Below are 19,963 nucleotides of genomic sequence, written 5' to 3'. Positions count from 1 at the left end.
TAATTGAGAATATATGTGGCATTTGATTTAAAATAATATTAAAATTGATAATGTTTGTTAAATATAAAGAGTTTCGTTATATTTCAATTAGAAATTTATCTATATTATTCTCTCTTAATTTTTGTATTTCTATATGCACGATAACAGCTATGTGCCTTGATCTTTTTCTCCAAGATTGTAATTGTAGGAAAAATGTTTCATATAGGGAATATGGCACTTAGTTAAAAGTAAGAAATGGAGAAGATTGATGTTCAGAGGGAGTTTGACACATCCGGCTGAAGTGTTTCTATTGACCTTTGAAGATCTTGATCAGATTGATTCAAAGGGAGTAAACCATGTTGAGATGGATTCTCCAGTGATCAATAAATTGTAGCAGTCAAGAAGACTACGATTCATGAATATACCTCATGACTATGTGATTTTAATGGGCTTACCCCTTATGTACATCGTGAGGAAGTGATTACTTCCAAATGATGTCACTTGTACTTGCAGAAGTTATTGAAAGGTGATGATCTTACAATAACTTAATTTTCTATTATGATGTCTATGCAAATTGTGATAGATTATGCTTTGCATGGTGGATGTTTATATGGTAAGCATTATGAGAATGTGTGTGCAAATACCTTATAAATTTTGAATACATGGTGTATGTTATGAAAATTGATGTTCTGGAGGGTCATTACACAAAGTACTTGGTAAATATCATGCGACTTGATTTTTTAGAAAGGCCATTACTCAAAGAGTATTTGGTGAAGATCATTGATATTCTGGGAGACCAATACTCATGATAGCAGATGTAATATGAAACATTTTTTAGTAATTGGTGAATATCATGTATTCTCGGAGACCAATAGTCATGATATCAAACCCTACTTAGAGTATTGGTGAATATCATGTGTTGATATTTTGGAAGACCAATACTCATGATATCAAATGTGATATCAAAGTGGTGGATATCTTCTCATCAAAGATATCCTTAGAATTTGACATTCTTAATATTACCAATGGTGTAATATCTATCTTGTGTTTATCCTCCCTAACTAAGAGGAAGTGTTGATGTTTGGTAGCTTCAGTCGAATAAACCTATATATATATATACAAGATATAAGTTTATTATTATGAGAGAAATACACACACACACACACACACATATGTATATATAACCATGATTTTCTATTATATTAATTAGCAATTTAACGAATAGACATGTCCCATGAAGGGACATGTCTCTTCATGGCCTATATTCATTATAAATTAAGAGTTTACTTCTTTTGGAACACACATAGCAAATACATCGCAGTGCTTAGTACATTTGCAGCAATCCCATAAAATCAACACAAAAGAGGGTCTACAAAAAATCTAAAAATGATTTCAAAGATGGTTCTTTTTGGATTTAAAATATTTGCAAGATTGAGAGTTAAATAGACTTAGAATCTTGACTCAGCCTTTGCAAAATTTGAGTCAAAATTTGTGGCTCGTCAATTGTAGAAGTTGGAGATTAAAAATGCATCATTTTAGCATCTACTTTGATCAACCAATATGCAATATGCAATGAATAGTAAAAATGGCATCTAGAACATTATATGCAAGTTGAAAAGGATTGTATGCAAGCTGGAAAAAAAACAGTGCTTTAGATCTCACCTTGAGCCAAAGAGTTGAAATTTTTGATGAAGAAAAATGCTCAAACACAAGGCGTTTTTGGGCAAAAATGCACCCTAGACGAGCTGTCGAATGAGCAAAATCTCTTTAATCTGCACTTTTCAATAGCTAATAATGATCCCTGGGTGATTTCATGCAAATGACCCTATGGAGAGCAAAATCCATCAAGTATTAACCAAGGTATGAGTGATGCTTTGCTGCAAATCCCGTTTTTCTCAGAAAAGCTCAAATTTCGTGGGTTTTAGCAAGTCAAAAACATGTTCTTTTGGGCTAAAAAGTGTCACCCATGCTTGGACAAGCAAAATGCCTTACAAGATAAAGACACTTTTTAGTGCTCAATACATTTGTTTTCAAGTCCAAAATTCCCACTTCACACAAAAATGCATGTAAAGGAAGTAATGGCATTCTTTTGATAATGGAAAGCATGTGTTTCTAAAGCAAAAATTGCCACCTTTTCAATGGTTATAAAAACAAGTATAGATTGGTCACAAAAAATGTGCTTTTGGGTCTGAATTCACCACCCATATGAGTAAAGACACTTTTTAGATACAAAAGCATGTGTTTTTTACTTTAAAATCGCCACTTACATGCTTTTACAAGAAAACATAAGTAATGGCATGTTTTTTGGGGTGGAAACCATGTGTTTTGGAGACCAAAAGGATCAAAAAAAATTTATTAAAGAAGTGATGATGTGTTTCTAGGGAGGAATAACACATGCTTTTCAAAATGCATGTGCTTTTGGGTTCAAATTCCCCACCAATATGCATTTTAATCCTAAGTCAAGTCAATAAACATATTAATAAACTTTTTAAGTGCTATAACATGATTTCAGTTTACTTAATGATATATCTGTGGAAGTGATCTCACTGGTCTTTGTGCTTGGGTCTATCATTATGACCACAGCAAGGGGAAACAATAATGTTGATAGGTATAATAACTCTTATGCCTGATTTCATGTAATATCCAAGGGTAACAAAAGAAATATTTGAACATGGGGCAATTCCAAAATATGGCTTCGTAAATGTGTAGATACTCCATCTATGCATAACATGGAATCATTCAATAAAAGAATCAAAAGGCATTTAAAAATAAAGATGTGTTACATTCTTTAACCCAAATTTTAGCTATCAACAAGACACATACCTTTGGTGTAACAATGGATTGAGTTTGACTTTTAGCCGTGTCATAAGAATGAGATGCAAGAGCGGCTATTGAACCTGAAATTCCAGCTGTTACACTTAGCTCCAGAGGAGATAATGGACCTGTCTCGTCAATAGATCTGCAGAGTAGAAAAATCTGGTTCAAGTGAGCAACATATTTCAAACCTAAAACCCATCAACTAACATCAGAAAAAAAAATTCAAAATGCTTATAATTTTTCAGGGATGGTTTAGGTGTACCGACATTCTTTTATTGCTAATTAAAAATATACAGAAAAATCAAATAAATCTCGATAAATGATGCGAAAGAATCACACTGGATGGATTAATTTTAATAAATAATGGAAACAGTATTTTCATATTTATTTTTTGGTGAAAAATCAAGAGAGTTCAACTTGTCCATATAGAAATTAGAATTCACTCTTACAAATAGCCAAAGTTGCTTTGCTTGTTCCTTATTATTACATTTACGCCATTTTAATAAAAATTTACAAGTCTGTTTCTTCCAATTCTATAACAGAAACTTTGTCTGCATGCATGGACTAAACATGATTCCTAGGAGAAACTCCATGTGGTGATTTGGTCTACAATGTAATCTCCAACATACTATCACGTTGATAAAAAAAATTGGCAGTCAAATGTTACCAAAGTTTGTTCTAGTGACAATTTTCATTCAAACTAACCAAGAGATTTTGTTACTTTGAAGTAAAACATCAATCCTTCAAATGTGAAGTCATAATAAGCCCTTCGATATTTTCATTGTAAGTTGTTGGAATGCTAATGTTGCATTGTGCAGATTTATCCATACCCTCTTAATAATGATATAATGGTGCAATATAACTATTTTAATGTGTGAATTTATTAAACATGTGTTGTACCTTATGATGCACATCTATAATAACACTATTTTAAGAGGAGAAGTAAACAAGTAAATTGAGAATTTAAGCTACAGATGAATGAATTTTTTGCTCTTTAACCTTTTCCTTCAACAAATTAGATGTGGAGGACTATTACTACCATTTTTGGCATTCTAGTCCAAGCATAAAGACAAAGTTTAGTGGGGTGATGCTTCGAGGGTGTAGTTTATCAACCTTAAGCTGTAACATGTACCCTTATTTTTCTGTGCTTTTTGTTCTCCATTTGCTGCAAATGCAAAATGAATGCAATATTGAGAGTAATTAGCAAACTGGTGCCCAAAAATGGATTCCAAACAGAGAACAAACAGCCTCAGATTTTACATTAATGAACAGCATCTATGAAAAGCCCTGGATGCTTCTTTTAGTGCCCTCCAAAGTCCTCCAAAACCTGACACCAAACCTGAAGAAATCTCTTGCCTCCCAGGGAGAAGTACGGCCTGTTTACTCCTTGAGGGTGTAACACGTAACCTTGTTTTTCTTTGTTTTTTGTTCTCCATTTACTGCAAATGCAAAATGAATGCAATATTGAGAATAATTAGCAAACTGGTGCCCAAAAATGGAGTCCAAACAGGGAATAAACAGCCTCAGAATTTACGTTAATGTACAGCATCTATGAAAAACCCTGGACGCCTCTTTTAGTGCCCTCCAAAGTCCTCCCAATTCTCACAGCAAACCTGAAAAAATCTCATGCCTCCCGGGGGAAATACGGCCTTCCGGAAGATCTTAGCAGCCAGCGATGCGAAGGAAATAAGTCTACAAATAAACCTCTAAATATACTCTGTCTTCTTAAATCTTCCTGTAGTCATGGCTCAATAATCAATACTGAGAGTACAAACCAATATCTCTAAGAATGAAGACTAGTTGTGATCGTGCTCTTTGTGTGAATTCAATGTCCCTTTTCTGGGCTAGTCAGGATTGATACTTATTTAATCAATCGTAGTGTTCATATTGGTCATATCAGTTATTGAATGATATTATTATTTGGATTTACGATCGAAGGATATACATGTTATCCAAGTTGCCTAGACACCATCTGTGGACTCCCTCAAAGTTTACAGTTCCATGTCCGTTTCGCAAAGATTTATGAAATGCTGACCCCTACCCTCTATTTGGATAAGATCCATTGGATTATATTTGTACAAGTTCATTTTTGGTAATACTATACTCTTCCTTTCATAGCCAAATAATAGCAGGATTGAAATGTAGACATAAATTTCCGATTTTGCTATTATAGTTGATAATATAATCTCATTACTGTAAATAATATTAATAATACAATAGTTACACATATCAATATATGAGCAACATTCATATATATATATATGTAGATCCTATGGATATAATATATTTTAAAATCATATAAGATTATTTATTTCCTCCTCCTTGTGAGGAAATCTCATTGTATTTATATTCTCTTTTATAGTCACAATCCATTCAAAAAGTCACACCCCTTCATAATTACAATCCACTTAAAAAGTCACAGCCCATGATACTTACAATCTTTTCAAAAAGTCACAACCCTTCATAATCATATCCATTCAAAAAGTCACAATACTTTATAATTATAACATTTTTGAAGAGACACAACCATTCATTATTATGACCCTTTCAAAGAGCCACATCCTTTCAAAGAGCCAATATCATTGATACCTTACGAGAAAGTCACTTCCTTATTTTCTTCACATTACTTTCCTCTTCCATTATTTCCTTCTTTAACTCTTAATTTTTCCTCCTCTTCCTTCCCTCTTTTTGAAATGAACTCTCCTCCCTTGTATCTTGTTTTTAAGAAATTGTGTCTCTTTATTATATATCTCTTAACTTTTCATTAGATTTAGTTAACTTATATTATTTATTTAAATATTTACATTCTACAATATTATCTCTTCTAGTCATTGCAATTTTTTTATTATTATTTTTATATTACAATAATATTTTAAAATGATTTCTTATTTTTCATATTTTAATATTAATTTTAATATGACTTTTTTATTATTATTTATGTAGTAATATTGTTTTATTTAATATCAAAATTCTATCTTAAAATGGGGGTATGACAATCCACCCTTCCTCAAATTGCTTGTCCTATAAAAAATAGATAGTTTCTTCTATTGATTTGAAATATGTACATCTTTTAGTCCAATTTTTTAGGTTCTTGTGACTATGATTGAACCTCTCCCAATCTGCATTGGCTTTTTACATTAGTCTTTTATATAAATTATTTTCTTATATCCACTTTTATAGGATCATGCTCTAATACCACTTGTAATGGCCCTTTTTGGGTTAGTCGGAATGATAATCGATCGTAATGTACATAGTCGTCATTCAATTATTACATGATATTTTTTAAAAATTTATGACCGAAGGATAAAGGTGTTATCCAAGTTGCCTAGGCACCATCTATAGACTCCCTCAAAGTTTAAAAGTCCAAGTCTGTTTCATGAAGATTTACGGAACATTGGCTCCTACTCCCTATTGGGATAACATTCATTAGATTGGATTTATACAAGCTCCTATTTGGTAACACTATATTCTTCCTTCCTGAGCGAAATAGTAGTAGGATTGAAATGTAGATATATGTTTCTGCTTTTGCTATTATAGTTGATATTACAATCTCATTACTATAAATAATACTACAATAGTTATACTTACAATATATGAGCAATATACATACATACATACATACATACATACATACATATATATATATATATATATATATATATATATATATATATATATATATATCTTAGAATCATATAAGATTATTTATTTCCTCATCCTTTTTCTGAAGAATCTCATTGTAATTATATTCACCCTTATAATCATAATCCATTTGAAAACTCACACCCCTTCACAATTACAATCCATGTGAAAAGTTACAGCACATCATACCTACAATCCTTTCAAAAATTCACAACCCTTCATAATCATAAACCTTTTAAAAAGTTACAATAATTTTAAATTATTTTCCTCTTCCATTATTCCTTCTTTTACTCCTACGTTTTCCTCCTGTTCCTACCCTCTTTTTGAAATGAACTCCCTCTCTTTTCTATCTTATTTTGAAGGAGCCACAACCATTCATAACTATGACCCTTCCAAAGAGTCACATCTTCCATTATCATTGATACGTTTTGAGAAAATCTTTTCCTTATTTTCTTTACATTATTTTTCTCTTCCATTATTCCTTCTTTTACTCCTACGTTTTTCTCCTCTTCCTTCCCTGTTTTTGAAATGAACTCCCATCTCTTTGTATCTTATTTTGAAGGAGCCACATCTCTTTATTAAATATCCCTTGACTTTTCATTAAATTTAGTTAACCTATATTATTTTTAATTATATTTTTTATTTACTTATTTACATTCTAAAATATTATCTCTTGAAGTCAATTTTATTTATTTATTTGTCCATTGTGATTTTATTATTATCTACTTTTTAAAGGTTAATATAAATTTTGATATATGATTTTATTATCATTAGTTATTTAGTAATATTGTATTATTTATTATTAAAATTCTCTCTTTACAATGGGGATATGACAGTTCACACTTCCTCAAATTGCTTGTCCCCTAGCACATTAGATAATTTTTTCTATTGATTTGAAATGTGTACATCTTTTAGTCCAATTTTTTAGGTTGTTCTCATGATTATTATTGAACCTCTTCCAATCTTCAATGACTTTTCACACTAGTCTTTCATACCAATTATTTTCTTAAATCCTCTTTTACCCTACAAGATGACAGTATCATGCTTTGATGCCACTTGTAATGTCCCCTTTTCGAGTTAGGATTGATACTTGTTTAATCAATCATAAAGTTCATAGTAGTCAATTCAATTATTAAATGATATTTTATTTGGATTTATGACCAAGGGATTTACCACTTCCACAACTCTAGGGACTTCCTCTCACCCATCCCTCTAGAGTTTTTGATGTTTAGTTTTTTCATTTGGACGACAACTTTTGGACGGGTGGGAGGGGGGGGTGATATAGGCGGCTATTATGGTAGAATAATAATTGCTAGTTAAGCAGTGCAATAATTAAATAGTTATTTCTAAATGGTAACAATTAGGGACAGTTGGCAAACTTAACCAACTATTGAGTCTATTTGTATCCACAATGGATGGAAGCAAGCTATCATTATGGTTTTGTATGGGAGATTATTATGTTATGAAAGTTATATTGTTATGTTGTATCGCATTATATGTTCTGAATTTTCTCTGGTTGTTTTTGTGGTGCTAGCACCAATTCATATCCAATATTATTATTTAACAGTTATATATGCATTGTATTAGTTAAATACATTTCAAGCATCCAATAGGGATTCACACAAAAATAGTGGAGCCAAAAAAATTCAGATGACTAATTTTGGGCTTACAACCTGACCAAGCCTCTTTTGGAGTTTTTTTCTTGACAACTACTTTAGAAGAGTGCTTGAAAATATAGACAACAACGTTAATTGCTTCAGCCCAAAATTTCTTTGGAACATGCTTGTGTTCAAACATAGATCAAGCCATTTCGGTAATCATGCAATTTCTCTGCCTAAAGACACCATTTTGTTGAGGGATGTAAGGTGTTGTTAATTGGTGTTTTATGCCATATTTTCACAAAACTGGGAGAAGGCTAAAGAACAAAATTATCCTCTGTTGTCAATTCTAAGGGTAATAATATATTGACTAGACTCTTTTTCTACAAATGCTTTGAAATTTTGAAACAAAACAAACAACTTTGATTTTTTATGAAGGAAATACATCCACATTTTACGATTAAAATCATCAACAAAAAGTAAGAAATAACTAGATCCAGTAAAAAAAGTAGTCATAGGTCCACAAGTATTGACATGGGCCAATTGTAATATCGTAGAAGTCATCTAAGAATTGCCATCTAAAAACAGAGGGAGATGCTATTTCTCAACCTGATATGTTGCACAACCTCCGAGGTTCTAGGTCTAAATCTTCGGTCATCTAATAACAAGATCTTCCCAAACAAGCTGAGAAAGATCGGGCACATTTAAGTGCCCATAGCATTGATGTCAATGTACTAACAGAAGAGCGTGTGGTTGTCATAGCAAGCTCCTGAGAATCATCAAAGTCAACAAGTTTGGATAGACCATGATCCTCAAGACCCATGATAACAATAGACTACGTCTCCCGATCAATGATACTGAACTAATGTAACTGAAGATCGCCTCTAGCTGAGGAAAACGTCTCAAAATTTGACTTAGAGAAGTATGAGTTCTATGCTTGGAATATAATACACATTGAAAAAGCAATTTCCTTCCTCCAAACTGAATCCATATGTTTCCCTTTCGTACAATGATGAACTCTTCCCCTCCAAAAATAAGTGAATCAAAGAACAGCTGACTAATCTATGAACCAATTCCTGCAATGAGTGAAGTAGCATGAGGCAATTGAATGAATATACTAGGTAGGGGATTTCACATGTTTTGCAAATCTTTTAGCCATAAGTGTGTGAAATGTAGACTTACTAAGTTCAATGTACTCTACTACATTCGTTTTAGGTTGTAAACCACTTTGCTTGGCCTATGCAGCTAAATATTTATGACACTCCAACAACATATGACCATACTTATGGAAATAGTTGCACTAAATGATCTTCTTTGAGCCCTTTGATGCCAATGTAGAGCATGTTTGCTTTGAAGACTAAGAAGAGGAATGTTGGCTGTAAAGGTCTGTTTTTTGGAAGATGAACTGGTAACCACTTTGCTTGGCCTATGCAGCTAAATATTTATGACACTCCAACATCATATGACCATACTTATGGAAATAGTTGCACTAAATGATCTTCTTTGAGCCCTTTGATGCCAATGTAGAGCATGTTTGCTTTGAAGACTAAGAAGAGGAATGTTGGCTGTAAAGGTCTGTTTTTTGGAAGATGAACTGGTACCACTACCAAATTGTTGTTTCCAGTGATCTTGCTATAAAAGCATGGTGTAGAGATTGGAAAAGCTCAAGTCAACATTGGTTAAAGCAATGTTTAAAGTCTAAAAAACGTGCTCAAAAGAAGACAGTAGACTTTTAGAGTTGATCACCAACATGTCTTCTTCTATTTTGCAATTAGTTGCTTCTAACTAATCTAGAATGTCTTTCATTTTATTGAGATGATCCACCACACCTGTTCATCCTCATGATCATGAAGTATATGTTCTTTAAGAACACACGACTCTTATCAGAGATTCATGTAAACCTTTTAAGTGCATCCAAATTTTAGGAACTGATTTTCCAAAATGAACATGCGGAAGTGGGTCATCAATGACGAAAGTTTGATAAGCATAACACCTTCTTGATTTTTCTCATCAAAATTTTCTTGCTCCTTGCCTTCATCTTCAAGACAATTAGTCTTGCCCAAAACAATTTTGTCAAGACATCTATTTTCAAAGATTGTCATCATACGCTACTTGTAATGTCCTCATTTTTAGCAGGTTCATGTAGTTGGCTTAGTCAAATCATCATTGCGACCCTCGTGAGCTGACAGTGGGATTTGAGGGTCTCAGTTGTGGGGTTATAGGCATTCTAGTTGCTTATAGTGAGTTTTGGCTCAATTTTGACGAACTTACTATTTATCGTAAGTCAACAATTGGTTCCAATGAGCTCAGTTGAGTTGAGTGATGCTATTAGTTATTATTTTGGGCTTCTAGTTTGGGCTCCAAAAATCTTAGAGGGAGTGTCTATTTATAGTAAGTCACTCCATCCAGTTCATTCAGCGTCTTTCTTCACCAGTATCACTCTAGTGTTGTCAAAGTTTGATTTTGATACTTCTTCAGTCATTTTCGCAAGACAGGTGAATTATTATTATTATTCTACACATGTTGAGGTTGTTATTTTTGTTACTATTGTACTTTGGCTACCTTAGTGCCATAGCTTGTTGGAACCAAGTTGGAAAGTTTTAAATCTTGGGCACAAGAAACGGTGGCCTTGTGTGTGGTAATGTTATGATATGGTTGAAAAGATCATTTTTGGGAGCTAAAAATGAATTAATAAATTATATTATACGGCACGTTATAAAATGATTTTGTGTTGAGGAAGCTTCTTAAGTGAAGCTGCATTTGGGAAACTTTGCACCAATGGGGGTTATAAATATGAGCTCATTTTGATAGAAAAGCATCCATTTGTCTATTTGATTTTTATATGATTTTGTGTTGAGGAAGCTTCCTAAGTGAAGCTGCATTTGGGAAACTTTGCCCCAATGGGGGTTATAAATATGAGCTCATTTTGATAGAAAAGCATCCATTTGTCTATTTGATTTTTATCTATCTCTTGTGAGGGTTTCTGAGTTTGTGAGTTTCCAACCATTGCTGATGTATAATGGTTTGGGTCTGAGATTGTGATTCCTCGTACTGTTGGCTGGGAAGAGAATTAGTTAACATCTTCCATTCTGTGGCTACTGTGTTTTGGAAGACTTGTGATTGCTGGAGGTTTATTTCATTTGCTATATCACTGGATTTTATCACTACTGAAGTTATTATTTGTTTGCATCGGAACTTTGGGATTTGATATTTCTGATTTTGGGCATCTACCTGGAAATTGAATTTGTGAGAAACTTGTTACCACCACTGGCTGTTTTCATTGTGCCTAAGGCCCATTAAATTATTCCAGATTTTGGCATCTGCTATATCCAATGCTGGGCTGATCTGCTGTAGTTTTCTTCTAAGCATTGGAGGCTTGTTTGGGTGATGGAAGGTTAGGTGCTCATACTGCACGTAGTGCCCAGCAGTAAACTGCATGGACTGCACTCAGGAAGGCTGAACGCACATGCCCAGAGTGTGAGACTGTTGTAAACAACTGCAGACAATCATACCCAGGTTTTAATATTTAATTGTTGTCAATAAATAACTGGATTGTATTTTCAGCAGTAATTTATTGTATAAGGGAAATATTTGAAAGTAGAAATTGCTCATTGTGCTTTGTTTTCATACTGGTATTTAGCGAATTAAGTTGAATGAATAAGAAAGGAATAATTTGCAGAATTTCAATTGCTATCAATATCAAAGTTGGATAAGAAGGATGTTGTGTAAACAAACTTGAATTGTATTAAAAGTTGCAGCATTGAATTGTGAATCAATTATCAGTCTTTGCATAGAAAATTATGTGTCATTCCAATACTACCTTTGGTGTTGCGCCATTTGTTGCTTGGAAAGTGTTTGACGAAATGTCAAACAACTAAATAGTAAATGAATTTGGTGCTTGTTAAAGTCATTATTGGTTTGGGTTAGTACACTACTTCCAGGTATTGTAGTTTCTACCATTGAATTTCTGACTCCCCTCAAGCAGAATATTTGTTAGAGATGCCATTCCTAGAAAACTGAGGTCAAAGGTGGATGACAGAAATTCGGCAAACATATCAAGGTAGAATATGACGAATGTGTAAAAATCACGTACTTGAACAAGACTATGGTAGAAAATAGGCATTGAATGCAAGGCTCAACAACAAATATCTGCATACAAATTCCAATGTAGAAATTGCAGAAGACAAAAAAATGGACAAAGACCCAAAAATATTCATAAAAAACCCAAAAGGAATCTTTAATCAAAACTTCAACCCAACCGAAAAAACAGAGTTTTGAAGAAACCCTAGACGGCTAAAACTGAAAGTCCGTAAATAAAGAAAACCCACTGTGAATTTGTTGAAAATACCATAGTTCGGAGCTAGGAACATCTACAACAAAAAATGGCAACTGCAGAAGGAAACAACCAAGGTAATGTCGTGGCTGCTGAGAAAGCTAAAGAAAATGGGACAGAGAAAAAAAAAACAGGCCAAAAACTGCAAAAACCCATATGTAACAATGAAAACGACCTTACGTAGGGTTGTGCAAGCCAAAAATGTGTCACAGGAAGAAGGAATGTCATTGTGTTCTTGTTAAAAACATGAAAAAAGATTGAAGTGGGAATGGAATACGCAAAGGGGTTCCCCTGGAAATGCAGATAAATTAGACAAAACTCAAAAAATTGCTGTGTTTGCAGAGAGTCAACTTGTAAGCTCACTTCTAGGGTGTTTTGAGTGCATAAAAACAACCATAAAAATGTTCATAGATACAGATATAGTTGCTTGAATAGATTCATGCAAGCTATGAAGTGTGGTAAGAATAACATAAGTTTTAGGGTTTCAAAAACCCCAAAAAACAAGCCGCAAGATGAGAGGTTTCATCACAAATTCGTAAGGACAGAAAAAGCAAAAGCACATTTTTAGATTTGAGAAAAACCAGAAGACTGCGAAAACCCAAATCTTAGATCTACAATTTGCAGACAGAATTTGAAAAAAAATATGAGACTGATAATTTCAGAAAGAAATTATAAATTTCTCGGAAAAAAATTAGCTTAGCTTTGCTACCATATAAGAAGAGTGATTTGAAAAATATAATGAATTGAATTTAATGAGATCAATAATATTAATATATACAAGTTTACATATAAGTTTCCATAAAAGAACTAAAACAAAAAATGGAAACATCCAAACATACACGAGAAATATCTAGATAACAAGTGACCATGAAAAATATAAACATATCAACTAGGAGAATATAGAGATATTATTCTAGTAACAACCACAAGAGCTCTGTAAACACACCTAATATTTGAATTAGTAATGAAATTCAATCCTAATCAAGAAAATACCAACAACTACCTATAAAAGACGAAATTAGTTTTGTTAAGAACCTATTGATGTGTGTCTTGTGACAAGGACAACATGCAAAATAAAATACTATCCTATCCTCTCTCAAACAAGGAAACTTGAAATACTAAACAAGTATAAAGAATGTGATCAAATGAAGCAACCCCAAGGTTTACAATGTAAACGAGACTTTATGTTGGATATAACTCAATGAATATGATGTGATCTTGTTTGCAATCACACGGGGACTTATGTAATTATTCTTGGACTTGGTCAATTTTGTTAAGATCAGATATACAATTTTACATATATTCCATAAAAGAACTAAAACAGAAAATGAAAACATCCAAGCATATATGAGAAATATCTAGATAACAGACGTGACCGTTAAAAATATAAACATATCAACTAGGAGAATATATAGATATTAGTCCACTAACAACCACAAGAACTCTATCAAACACACCTAATTGAACTAGTAATAAAATTCACTCTTGATCAAGAGAATTCAAATATCTCCCTATATAAGACAAAATTAGTTTTGTTAAGAACCTGTTCATGTGTGCTTTGTGAAAAGTCCAACATGCAGAATAAAATATTATCCTATCCTCTCTTGAACAAAGAAACTTGAAATGCTAAACAAGTAAAAGAAATGTGTTCAAATAAAGTAAACTTAAACAATTCATAAGACATCAACCATATGAAAGTTATTATATATTTTGCGTGGTTATTATACATCCCCAAAGTGTTGAGTCTCTGCGCAATGACTCCCAAAGAGCGCTCCCACGTGATCATCCCCAATAGCCATTCCCGCAATCTTCCTTGTGATCACGAACACGGCTCCCTGTAGCATTGTTTTCTAGTCATTGTGTGTGTGCGCTCACACTACTCTTTCCTGCATTAGTGTGCACTCTTCCGTAGTTGTTTCTATTCGTCATTGGTAGTCATTTGTGAGTTTTCCTCTGTAATAGCCTCATTCTTTTTCCTTTCTCATGGTCATTTGTGTGTTTTGCTCCGCAGAAACCCTATGTTTTTCCTTGCCTGAGATGTTTCTCCTTCATAATCATTCTCCTGCACACAGACTTTCTCCAGAGTTTTCCTATTGGTAGTATTACGCGTTGTTCCCTTGACCATTGCATACATTCACGATTTGTTCCCAAGTGTCTTCCTTTCTCGTGGCATGTTAGTCTGCTATCTCTACTCCACTTGCACATTGGTTTCTTGACCGTTACCTTCCCGCACTTCCATGTAGCTCTTTTCTGGTCACTCTCTGCTATCATCTGTGGTGGTCATTCCTGTTGATGTGTGTTGGTTCCTCACCCATTGTTACACTCTATGTTGTTCCAATCTTCAGTGATTGTGGTAACATGGTGTTTTTGCACTGTGATTGTGATGACGTGGTTTTTTTGCACTATCCATGGTGCATGCTCTTTGTTCTTTATTGTTGGTAAGTGAGCTCGGTTACTTGGTTGGCTGCCATATCGGACATATAATATGGGATGTTGCAACTTGTAATTAGTTCCACTCCTCTCCTCACCAGCACTAAAGCTTCATGACACCACTCCATGAACTCCAAGAACAACTTCTACAACTTGAATTGAAGGTTTCTATATCAGACCTTATTGTCTTAGTCTCAAAATTGGTTACTGAGAACACTGAACTTTGTCAACTGTTGCACTCCAATATCTCACAAACCATGGGCAAAGAATCTAACATCTCCAAAGTCAAAGAGAAACAAATTGAACTATGTTCTTCCCATGACAGCTTCCTTGCTGAAACTAATAAGAAAATACAATCCTAACAAAAGTTTGTACTACCACTACCTCTACACCCCTCTTTGGTGTTGAAGAGCTAGTTCAGGCTAGACTAACAGATGAGCTGGTTGGACGAGCTCGTGAGCTCAATATGAGAGTTCAGAGCCTCCCTCCATCCTCTGTCGACCCTATTTCAGCAAGTCAGTCCTTCCTTAGCGATCAGCTAGACATTAAAAATATCACACTTGATAGTGCATGGCTTGGCCATGACAACACTCTCTTCCTTCAGTTCCTTTCTTTGGTCTACCGTCTTCGAGTTCTCAGGGCAAGGAAGAAACGTTTTCCTCTTCCCGCTAAGATTTATCTTGACAAGGATCTCACTAAATCACAAGTGTAGAGTTGAAACATTCCCCACTTGTTGCGGAGGCAAGGTGCAATGGGAAGTGGGTTGTTATCGGGACCTCAATGTTGTTACTTAGGGTTCTCCATCTGGATAGGAATCGAGTTCGTCCGCCAAGGCCAAATGACAATCGCAGTGGCAGTTGGGCATGACAAAGCCTCACAATGGTTCCTTGCATGTCTACTGTTGGAACGACAAACCTACTTTATTGTCTTTATCGATTCTATTTTAGGATACTCTTGTTTCTACAAATACTCTCCATGTTACGGAGATTAATGAGAGCCTCGTTCATTCTCTTTCGAGCATCTCTGGTTACTTGTGGTTATCTTCTTTTGAAGATGAGATCTGATACTCTAGTGGGTTCAATGGGTAGGGTGAGGTTGCCTATTTAGTCAGAGATTGCCTCTTCAACAAGTCTTTTGTGGTTCATTCTAACAATTCAGCCGAGTTCATGTCGATCCATATTGGTCAGATGGTGTCTCATTATAGGGACACTTTCATCGCGGTGTGTTTTTTTCTGTTAGCTTCCTCATACTGCATAGTTGACACCATAGTGTACAATGACCCTTATGAGGACCTAAATAAGTACATTACCATATTTTCAACCATGGGTAATATCATCAATCTGGGAGACTTTAATGCACAAACCAAAGACCTTCAGACTCCCGTCCATGATTGTGCAATTGATCCAATTTTTATGGCCGAATCAGATATGGGCATCCTGGGCTTGGAATGTATCACTAAGGATAATCAAGGACTCTTAACTAGATACAACCCTCGTCTACTATAGTTATGCGAGTCCTCAAATTTGGTGCTACTAAAAGGGATTTCCTAGCTCTGGCCTTTTCACCTATTGGCCTCACTGTGGTGGCACGAGTGTTGTAAACTATGCTCTCTTTAGTGCTTCCTTCATCCCGTCCATCAACTTCTTCACAATTTCTCGCATTCCCCAACCAATTGCTCCCTCCTTAGCCTTACCCTTTGGGTCTCCCCTACCCCTCTCCCCTTCGTCCATTCACCCCCTCCTAAGGCGACCCCCCCACCTCCACCTTCTTTTGCTTCACTGAGAGTGACCATGACCTCTTTGTCCTCCACCTTAGACAATTCCTCCCTTGGATTCCTTCATTGATTTTGGGGGCGTTCCCTCCCATATTTGATTCGCTTGTGATCGCGTTGTGTGAATCTGCCCTCTTCTCCATTTCCTATAGCACCTTCTCCCTTTCCCGTAGCCTCAAGTGTACGAGCACTTGCTCCATGAATCAACAATTTGACAAGGATTCTTTTTCCAACCTTTCCCCTTTGTTCATCCAGTTCAGGCCTACCTACTACCACTTTCTTTATCGCAAGAAGCAGATGTTCATGATGCAGTGTAGATCGCTATGTGCCTCTCTCCTACAGTCTTCAAAGCTCTTCTCATGCCCCATGTTCCCTAGCCACCCCCCACTCCACCCTAGATCATAGCTCTCTTATCTCTCACACCTCCACTCTCTACGATATCCCCAATCAAACCCCTCTCCACCTCACCCCTTTGCCTTGTTTCCACATTTTCATGTTCTTGAACATCAGGGGGGCAATTAGATGCATGAACAATAGGAGAACAGTGGATAAGCAAGGGATCCAAGCCAAGCTCTTCAAGTTTAGTATTGCAATTTTGGGCTCCTTTCTCAAAGTGGTTTGAACTAGCTTTGTTGACTCTTGGTTGCAAATCCATAAGACTGGATAGGCTTCAAACCTCGACAACTACAAGACCATCATGATTGGACATTCGTTTGCCAAACTCTACGCCACCATGCTAAGCACTATCTTATCTAGAAAGCTTGATTGGAAGCATTATCGAGCTAGGAAACAGGCCAATTTTTGTACAGATTTTTAGACCATGGACCATATTTTGACTCCACAGACTATCATTGAGGAGACTTGGTGCCACTCAACGAAAGTCTAGTGATGCTTTGTAGACTTTTGCAAAGCCTTTGATTTGTTTCCTCAAACTACTCTCTTTTAGAGACTTAGGGACATTAGGGTTTCTAAGACTCTCTTGATAGCTATCATGAGGTTAATAGAGTGTTGTGGGCAGGTTCAAGACTCCTCAAGGATTTTCAAATCCTATTTAGAGCAGCATTAGGGTGAAGCAGGGATACCCTATCTCCCCTACTCTTTTCAATATTTACATTGATGAGCTTGAGACATTCCTTCAGGACTTTTCACTCCCTAGTGATGGTTGCTACTTACACCATGTTTTGATCTCCATTTTACTATCTGTCAACAATTTGGTTCTTTTAGCTTCAACTCTGAAGGGGCTCCACTGACTTCTTGATGAGTTGGCCTCCTTTTGTGCCTCGTAGCAGTTAGTTGTGAACTTGGGCAAGACCCAGGTGATGGTCTTCAACTGCTTGAAGATCTCGCATAGGGGTAAGGAGGTTGAGATCACATCCTCCTACACTTATCTGTGGGTAAGTTCTCTGGACTCTGTTTCAGTATGAGACCTGCCCTGCAACCTCGGGTTAACAATGGGCTCAATTCCCTGGCTATGCTTGAGAGATAGTGCTTTAGACATCACTTCCAAGATAACACGACCATAGTTGAAAAACTCGGATTCAACAATAACTCGGTGGACCCCAAAAATTTGAAAAACTTGGATTCGATAATAACTCGGCAATAACTTGGCATTTTTATCAATCATTTGGAAATGCAATTTTTTTAAAATTAATATTTAGTCACGATAATATTCATTGTTATTTAGTCCAAATAAAAAACTCCATATTCAAATTTTATATATATATATATAGCTTGAAGGCATGTGCACATATAAACCTCTAAACCTAAAATCTAAATAAAGTTCGACAAGGAAATACTTGGAAAAAAGTTACACATTAAATTGCCTTCTATAAATTCAAGTTGTAATTGTTTAATTTATTAAATATAAAAGTAAAATAAAAAATATTTAATTTAATTAGCATACTCAATACTAATAAACTAAATATTTAAATGTGCTAGTTATTATAAATAATATATTTTTTAAGTTTACTTTACATACTTCCAAGTCATCAAATTTTATATAAAGTTTTTGAAAAGTAAATTAAATATTTTTATATAGAATAATTTGATTTATTTTATTTCAATGTTAAAAAATAAATAAAAGAATATCACACTCAAGTTAACAATTTAATTGAAATAACATATTATTTGAAAAATTTAAAATACATACCCTAATTCTATAGAAAATAAAAATCTTAAAATCAAATACCAAAATAAGCTTGATAATTTTTTATAAATGTAATGTTTCAAATAGAAAATAAAAAAAGAAATCTGAAAGCTCATCTTCCTTGGCCGCTATTGCAAAATGTAATGGCACCCATTTCAAAACCTAATTCGCTGAAACGCTGAGAAATCGGTATATTACTCCACTCATGTCGAATTTACTCCCTTGTGACCCATTGCTCTGTGATGTCCAGTGATGTAGGGAAGATGAATGACGATGCCCAAAACTACATAGCAAAAACGCTTTCATGTGCCCATTGTGGAAATGGTCTCTTGGTGAACAAGGATGCCACAGACAAAACGTGGCAATTTTTTATCCATATTCTCGTGCAATTTCGCAATTTTTTGAGGAAAACACTGCTCCACAAAAATCATTATATCGTTGCCAATTTTTTCAGCAATAAAATTGCCCAGCGATTTGGCCTGCGATATATCGCGAGATCTACAATATTTCGCAAAGTTTTTGAACTATGAACACGACCATGATGTCCTTCTTGGACTCGGTGGTCAGGCTAACTGTCCTCTACGACTCTATTATGTGGGGGCCTTCTCTCCTGAAATACAATTGGGCTTCAGTTGAGAGAGTCCAAACCCTCCTTTGACGCATTATTAGATGTCATCGGTCCAACCTCTGGAGTATCATCTTGGTCAAGTTTAGGGCTCATCCTTTCAGGATTGGGACCATCTTTGATTTGGTTTTGTTTCTTCATCGACTTTGGAGCTTTGCAGACTCTATTGAGGGACATCACAGATACTCTTACCTAACCTATTGCTCTTCTAAGGTGGTGGTGGGCTCCAAACCTACTGACAGAGATCATTGTTGGTTTGCCAAGGCTTTTGCTCTTATTGGTTGGATTGGGATTGCGATGGACCACCTTCCCCATTACAATTCTCCCAAGATGTTGTCGCTCACCTCATTCCTTCTCAACAGGGAGCTAAATGAGCATGTTGGGCTTGACATCTGCAGACAATATATTATCACGACATGGAGTAACCCTCCAGGAAGGCTTCGCTCAAGGATGGCTTTCTATGTTGAGCACTAAATGGATATCCAATATGAGGTTATTGCACTCACTTGGTACCTTACTCGTTGTTAGACATGTTAGGCTTGACATCTACAGACAATATATTATCACGACATGGAGTAACCCTCTAGGGAGGCTTTGCTCGAGGATGGATTTCTATGTTGAG

General features: G+C 35.1%; 1 protein-coding gene across 3 annotated transcripts in view; it reads right to left on the bottom strand.

The window, feature by feature from the left end:
* LOC149550325 (Mitochondrial substrate carrier family protein) overlaps positions 1-19,963 on the bottom strand; it is a 149,882-nt gene that overhangs the window by 32,984 nt on the left and 96,935 nt on the right. For all 3 annotated transcript variants that reach the window (XM_089793379.1, XM_089793380.1, XM_089793381.1), the window contains one exon: positions 2,803-2,938. In XM_089793379.1, the coding sequence (XP_089649505.1) occupies positions 2,803-2,938 (136 nt within the window). The remainder of the gene's footprint in view (positions 1-2,802; positions 2,939-19,963) is intronic.

Source organism: Cupressus sempervirens, chromosome 7 (assembly GCF_028749045.1).
Source record: "Cupressus sempervirens isolate cs-2001-9-10 chromosome 7, ASM2874904v1, whole genome shotgun sequence".
Lineage (NCBI taxonomy): Eukaryota > Viridiplantae > Streptophyta > Pinopsida > Cupressales > Cupressaceae > Cupressus > Cupressus sempervirens.
Note: the sequence above shows the minus strand (reverse complement) of the source record. Positions and strands in the feature narration are given on the sequence as shown.